Here is a 7,604-nt window from a genome sequence, read left to right as displayed (position 1 = left end):
AGCGTGGTGAGTTTAAGTGTGCGCAGACAGGTCAAACACGCCATTATCATGCTGGAGACTTAAAGCGGTCCTTGAACCGAGCTAAAATGATTACACATTGGCCGTTACTCAGATATTTGTTCTGCTGCGCTGCACATAGAAATTGATGTTCCATGAACCCTGGATATTGTTCTCATAAGGTCACGGTTTGGAATTTCATGTAGGTGATGAACGGCTGCAGATTTATGAGTGAGCCTTTCACTGCGCTGAGATTATCAGGGAATATAGTTGTAAAAAGTAATCCACGGCGATAAAGAACTTGGAATTTTCTTCACATCTTCACGAGTCAGAACTGTTGTGAACTTTCCTCTCGGCCTCTCAGCGGTGTGTAAAACCACCGCCATGCTCTGTTATGACAAAGGTCACGGATAACGGATGATCTGCCTACAGTCCCCTAATGTGAGAACAAAGACTTTGTCAAAATATATTCCAGCGACAGAGCGAGCGGGGGGGATAAGTTACATTGTTTTGGGGATAGGTTTTCCAGACGGAGCGATGTGAAGACAAGGCCCCGGCTGTGGATTTACTGGGACCCGTTCTAGTCCGTTAATCCTTGTATGTCTTTGACTCTTTCAGCAGGTTCCTCCTCTCGGGCTCTGAAGTGGCTGCCCTTCCTGTGCTCGCCAATAAGTCTACGTCCTGGTGTCCAAACCGGCGAGTGGTTAACTATGCTTCCACTTGCCACCAGATCTAATGTGTATTATGTTTATGTATCTATAATTGGGCTGTCAATCGATTCAAATATTTAATCGCAATTAATCGCATGGTTGTCCATAGTTAACTCGCGATTAATCGCAAATTGATCGCAAACGTTTTTAATACTACTCAACATGCAAATGGACAAATATGCTTCCTTTATGCAAATGTGTGTTTATTATTATTATTATCTTTTATCCATTTCTGCTCACGGAGGTTTGTTTCTGCTTGCTATCCACACATTACCGCTGCATTGCTTCCTGATTTCCCAAACTATGGGGTGAGCGGAGGATCATAATAATAGAAAGCGCATGCATTAATCGCGTGTCAAAATAATTACTGGCGGTAAAGCCTTGACAGCCCTAATATTTATACATACGTATTTTGCTTCAGTGTTTTGTCACTTTAAATATATTTGCGCGGTTGTCCACTAGGGACGCTCTTCCCAGTCATGTCCACGGAATTGTGCAGATAATCTCAAGATTGCTTATTTTTGTTCCCAAATGTGTTAACATATCAATGCACATAAAGTGAACCTGGAGTAGTTTAGACATGGGAAAGGTATGCGCAGTTGTAGACTTGATATTCACTAGATTTGTTCTGCAAACATTAGCATGTATGCTGTGTTGCTAGCTAAGTTAGCCACTTGCCAAGCTGCGTGTATGTGTTAACATTAGGGCTGAACCATTTTGAAAAAACATCTAATTGTGATTATTTTGACTTAGAGTGCGATTTGGATATGATTTGCGATGTTAAAGGGAAAGATCATTATTCACATTTTCTTTGAAAAATATGAATTTGGATTATTGTGTGATTTTTGGAGGGATCGTCTGTGTATGATGTGTAGGCCAGAGCATCTCTGCAGCACAATATTAACATTAAAACGTTTTTTTAACGCACATTTAACCCTTAAAAAATATTGCGCCTCCTGCCATTTGAAAATTGCAATAGCCCATATTGATTAAGCCCTAGCTAACATGAGTGTTTCTACATCTCTAGTTTCATCCTGAATGCATGTTCCAGAACATTCCAGGGATTGCCTTATTTGTCCATCACCAGAATAAACAGCTGACCTGGGAGTCCTCGTCTGTAAGGCTTTTAAAACGACACAACCAGAGATCGCACGAGGATGGAGCCAGACTGACATGATGAAATATAAATTATACGGACAGCAGACGCCACAAATTGCATGATGGGAAGCTTGTTTGTTAGCAGACATATAGTACACACAGACGAGTGTTTATCTAAACCAATTAATGTAAGTATAAAGTATGACAACTGCTGCAGTAAGAGGCATATGTTTTCACATGCTCTCAACAAGCGAGCAGTGTGCGCTGCAGTGGCTCCTGTTCTGTATAAAATAATCCATATGTCTGCCTGTCCCGAGCGGGGATCCCATGCCGTTACCGGCCCATACGTCAGGCTTTTTATGGGCCTCGGATGGGGGATGATGAAACCGAATCAGGTCACGCCAATTGATAGACATTCTCCTCAGCTATCACTTTTAAAGTACAGCGAGGAGACGTTAACCCCCTCCTCCTTACAGCTTCCCCAGTAGCTGTCATCATATTGTTCTCTTAAATATTTAACTTCCTCCAGAGATTGAGCTGTAATATAAGAGATTATCCCTGTAATGCCCGCTGACTGCTACAAACAGATGTGAAATTTCAGGGTCGATCCAGACTGCAATCAGCCCCCCTGTGTCCAAGCTATCATGTTCTTCAACTTGGGGTCAGACGCCTTGGTCTCCTTTTTCATATTACCCCTCAGATTTGTCTGCGAGGTAGTGTTATACGGGCTGTGGAGAATTATTAGGCTGAGGACACATCTTTTTATTGGAGTCCTGAAGCTTTACAAACCAACAAAGTGCCTGACAAAGCCCGAGTTCCTCCACAGCATCAAATAAAGCCTGCAACATCCGGCACATGTACTTCTTTAAAAGCAGCTTGTGTCGCGAAGGCGGGTTAAAAGTGTTCTTCTCGTAGCTTTTTATATCAGCTGAGGAGATCTCGCTTAACAGCTAATGGGAGTTGAGTTTCTCACTTCTCACTGCTGAGTGCAGCTTTAGCCAGCAGTGATCCATCACTCCAGCTCGTGTCAATCACTTCCTAACATGCACAAGCCTCCAGGTCCCGAGCTGCAGACGACTCCTCCTCGTGTCTTTCCAGACGCAAAATCTAAGATTTGATCTCCTAGTTTAAGAATATATCTTAACTCAGCAGAAGCAGCATTATTTCCTGTGTATTTGTATTCTCTCTGCAGCTGTCAGGTTTGTTCTCTCCCTGCAGGTGAAGCACACGATGCACCTTTCCTCCCAGCTCTTTATATTTGGCGTCGGATGACTTGCCGGTGTATCCATAGTCGCTTAAAAAGAAAGAGGATTAAAATAATCCAGTTCTGCTCCTTCAATTATGAGCCAACCTCGCCTGGGAGGGATGACCCTTTGAGGCTGAAACCCGTCATTATGGGTTTAGCCTGGTAGGCCTGTGTGGAGACCAGCGGCCACCTTTATGCTGAGGTACTCTGCAGGGCCGGGGGCCCTTCAGCCCTGGAGCAGGTAGAGCAGAGACACGGCGGCCTGACTGATATTCATGTGAGCCGGGGTAAATGTGGCCTTCAGGCACTGCAGGGCACTGGAGCGTTACGTTTCAGGGGACTGAGGAAGCTGAAGCGAACTTGGAGAGCAAGTGGATGCTGTTTGGGCGTACTTATCGCTCATAGTTTGTATATATAATTCACATATTTCATAATTGTATGCTCCGTATCAGAGCAACTGCAACAACCAAAGTTCCCCTCGGCATAAATCAAGTCTTTCTGATTCTGATTGCTCTGCATGCATGCTTCAGGTTTTATCTCTTTATCAGTGATTGAGAAAGTATTCAGATACTTTGCATCATTAGCGAAATAAGCTACACTGCAAAAAAGAGATTTAAGGGAGTATAAAAAGTGCCAATCGTGCAGAAAAGGTGCAGAAAATGTATACAATAATATTGGATTATTAATACGTGTGCAAAAATATTTAGACATCACTATTGTTGCAGCTAGAAAATCTGAATCTGCAAGGTAATAAGTGAATGTCATATTTATAGGGAGGAGTAAAAAGTGCTATTTTCCTCCATGTGAACAAGAAAAAAAGTAAAACGAAGCATAAAAAGGAAATACTAAACTAACAGTACCTTAAACCTGCACCTTAGTAAATGTACTTAATTACATTCATTAAATTATATAATATAAAAGATTTTATCATTAAATACTGAATTACTGTTTCAACAGAGGGAAAACAGTCGGGTCTGAATGGAGGGATCAAGAACTGACAGGAATAATAAGACCTAAAAGGCCTCTTATCGTGAAAGGCCGTACACTCCATTCACCGGACATGATGAGGATTTCAACAGCAAACTTGTTACTGTGAGAACCGGCTCCTGTGTGACAAAAATCCTCTTTGTCCGCCCCGCAGATAATAGAGCAAAATGTGGCCTGAGGGAGATAATTTGTTCCCAGATCTTCAGATCCCAATATTTTCATTTGAGCCCAGGAGGGGAGCTCTTGAATTGCCAGCTTCCATTGTGTTCCAACAAGGGGCACGAAAGTCTTGTCAATTAATTTCTCTTTTATTCCCGACCACGGAGCGCCTGAGCGGTTTCAATTATACACCAATTAAGAGGTGTTTCCTTTTATTTACAGGCTTTGATTCCGTGCAGATCCATATTGTTTGAAAGTAAGACGGAGCGGGGTGTTAAATCACTTGAACATTTCCTCTTTTCTCCCCAAGACTACACTGTGTGTGTGTGTGTGTGTGTGTGTGTCCCCTGGGTCACACGCACAACAAAAGGACATTACATGCTGTCCCAATACAAAAAAACAAATCCCATTACCAGGATCCACACACGGAACAGGCTGTGTTTTGCGTGACAGGACTTTGTGAGCGGATGGAGACAGGTGGAATATTATTCAGCACACAGGTTAACAGTCTGAGTCCGATCCAGCCCAGACAAAAAGCTGAACTTGTGAACCTGGTGGAAGTAAGTTAAAGGTCTGATTGCTTGTTGAAACGGGGCTATTGGAAGTGACAAGCGGAAAATGTCTCTGTCTCACACACTTTACTGCTTACAGCCACTTGACTTCAGATTTCCTGACAGGCTCTAAAGCGTTTCTACTGGTTTATTCAACACTTTCTGGTGCTACCAAGAATGTTTGAGGAGGCTTTTCCGGCTCTTATTGAGGCTCTGTGAGAGGCAGAGAGCACTGAATGGTCTCAAAATGAGTTTAAATTGCTGTTTAAACTTTAAAATCTCCAAAAAGTGGCGATTACAGGGCCCTGATGTGCTTATTAGTGTACAAAATTGTACCACAACAAACAATAATGACCTTTAAAAGGGGTTAAGATGAGTTTAAAGGATGTCAATCAGCTGAATGCGACTGAACAAAGCTGACAAAACAATTTCACTACTATTAAGACAGCTCACGTTGCACTGTAATTGTCCCAAAGGAGATTTAGTGTGATTTTCATGAGGACAAGTTAAAAAAAAGCTTTTAAAACAGAGACCCAATAAGCATATAAATATAGTATGTATAATAAGTAACATATTAAAGCAGATGTGAGTATTTAAAACACAGTTTAAAAGTGGCCTTGATGCTCATTCCTCTCATTTGTTCTTAAGAAAAGTAGGAAAATGACACATAAGCGACATTCTTTGAGTTAAAATAAATGACTTTTATTCAAACATTCAGTTTAAATAAACACAAAATACAAAATTCAGTCTAAAATACATGACGTGTATCTTCATATGAAAATAATTTTATGTACATAGGTGTCTTCTTTTTCTTTTTCAAGACACAAAAGCAGCTACAAGTATTATAAAACACAATAAAAGTACACAATGGTGAATTTTGTACAGTTCGGTATTTCTGTTGCAGATTACAAGGAAAAACCATGATGGCGGTATGTCAGTTTAGACCCTGAATATTCCTTTTTAATGCACCAGAACACGTATGTTTCCCTGTTGTTAGGAAGGGCAGTTCAGTTCCAGTGCTAGTTTAAAATGAGGCCTACTTAACCAGACTGTGTGTAATAAGTAAGGAAAGTAGGCTAGTTAAGAAACACGAATGCTAACAGTGAGAGATATGTTACTCCTCCAGTCTACACCTCTGTTCCTTCCCGGTTGTATATGAGGTTATTCACACTGAAATGGTTGGAGAGGCTCTGTACGGATGTGTAATAGTTCATTCTGTTGTTTTCAGAGTTCAGCGGGGAGATTAAAGTGGGCGAGTAGGAGCCAAGTCCGGACATGCCCCCCTCTCTGCTCTGACTCACTCCGCCGTGATGCCCGGAGCCGTAGTCCCGCTCCCCTCCCCGGGACGCCTCGCTGCCGCTGCCCGCCAGCAGAGCGTTCACGCTGGACACGAAGCTGCCGAAACACGGGCTGTGCTCCGCGGAGGGAGACGGCGACGACTTGGGCTCCGTGGAGGCCGGGGAGCTGTGCAGGCTGGGCGGGGAGGAGCTGAGGAGGCTGGCGGTGTCTGAGAGCTTGTTGTGCGGGTTGTCTTCTGACTTTACCGGGAGAGAGGTGCTGTCAGAGCCGGTTATGTCTGACCTCCTCTTCCTCTTCCGCCTGAAGTTGCCGTTGTCGAACATTTTCTCACAGTTTGGGTCAAGCGTCCAGTAGTTTCCTTTACCTGCAAGACAAGAAAAGGGGTTAAATAGGGAAACTCAAAATAAGTATTTCATCTTTAAATTTCTAATCAAACGGACATCTGACAGTTGTTGAGGTGGAATTAAATCAATTAAAGAGTTTTGTCAAAAAAGCAACTTTAGAATAAAAATATCTCATAAATTCGTAGTTTTAGTTAAAATATTGCAGACTCACCGGGGTCATCCTCGTCTCGTGCCACTTTTTTGAAACAGTCGTTCAGTGACAAGTTGTGCCGGATTGAATTCTGCCACCCAGCCTTGCTCTTCTTGTAGAAAGGGAAGTTATCAGCCACATACTGATAGATCTGACTCAGAGTTAACTTTTTGTCCTGCGCGTTCTGTATGGCCATTGCTATCAGTGCAGAGTACGAGTAAGGTGGTCTGACCATCTTAAAGAGCTCCTGCTGGCTGGATATGGACAGCCATCCCAGGTCTGCTCCACCGAACCCGGTTGGAGGAGGCGGTAAGAACTGCCTCTGGTTGGACCCGTATCCGGACTGGATGTAGGAGGTGCCGTTGTTCCCGGGGAGATACGGAGAGGAGTTGATGCCGGGTCCGTTCAGCCACAGGTACGGGTTCGCGGACGGGGAGGTGTACTCTCCGAGGCCGTAGCTGGAGGGGTGTGTAGGCGGCCTCTGAGGGTGGTGGTGGTGCAGGTTCTGCTGGTACACACCGTAGTTGTCGCAGTACACGGCCATGTCTAGGAGCTCCTGCGCGCTGTGGTGCTGAATGGGGCTGGTCTGCTGGTTAGAAGGTTGATGTCCAAAAGCGTTCATAATCCGCAATGAGCAGATCCCCAAAACCTGATGTCGTCTGTGTGTCTCCCTCAGGACTGAACTCATCCTAAGAGGGAGGAGTATTTATGCGCAGCGCGCGGAGACGCTACAGGTAGCCCATTGAAGAAAAGTTTGGGATGGTCACACCCTCTTTTGTGTCCTGCTACGGACCCGCATCTCCCTATCAATAAGTACCGATACTGTCTTTACAGGCAGTGCTGAGCTGCGTGTTATTTTAAGGTTTATTCTCATTATGGCTCGTTTACACTCTATACTATTGCCTGTGCGTAATTACGCACTGGAGCCAGTGTTGGCTACGGCAAAGTCTCTATAATTAGAAATACGTTTAAACAAAACCTACGAGGCCAAAGGGAAGAGCTGTGACACCTTTTAATTCAGTA

At 43.7% G+C, this 7,604-nt stretch overlaps 1 protein-coding gene across 1 annotated transcript; it reads right to left on the bottom strand.

Moving 5' to 3' along the window:
* Positions 1 to 5,642: 5,642 nt before the first annotated feature.
* Positions 5,643 to 7,263, bottom strand: LOC138593750 (forkhead box protein I2-A-like). Its single transcript, XM_069664842.1, has 2 exons — positions 6,603 to 7,263; positions 5,643 to 6,411 (listed from the first exon to the last, which is right to left on the bottom strand). Exons 1-2 carry the CDS (start codon positions 7,201 to 7,203, stop codon positions 5,876 to 5,878), a joined length of 1,137 nt encoding a protein of 378 aa, XP_069520943.1. The 5' UTR covers positions 7,204 to 7,263; the 3' UTR covers positions 5,643 to 5,875.
* Positions 7,264 to 7,604: the final 341 nt, after the last annotated feature.

This window comes from Semicossyphus pulcher, unplaced genomic scaffold (genome assembly GCF_022749685.1).
Source record: "Semicossyphus pulcher isolate SPU_LCO1_2020_fin unplaced genomic scaffold, fSemPul1.0.p SCAF_16, whole genome shotgun sequence".
NCBI lineage: Eukaryota > Metazoa > Chordata > Actinopteri > Labriformes > Labridae > Semicossyphus > Semicossyphus pulcher.
The sequence above is the reverse complement of the archived record's forward strand: the minus strand, read 5'-3'. Positions and strand labels throughout refer to the sequence as shown.

Bases quoted from the DNA above. Each gene is read 5' to 3' on its own strand.
- LOC138593750 (XM_069664842.1), bottom strand. From the start codon at position 7,203: ATGAACGCTTTTGGACATCAACCTTCTAACCAGCAGACCAGCCCCATT. The intron at 6,412-6,602 runs GTGAGTCTGCAA...CTTGTCTTGCAG, and splicing joins ACGAGACGAGGATGACCCCG to GTAAAGGAAACTACTGGACG.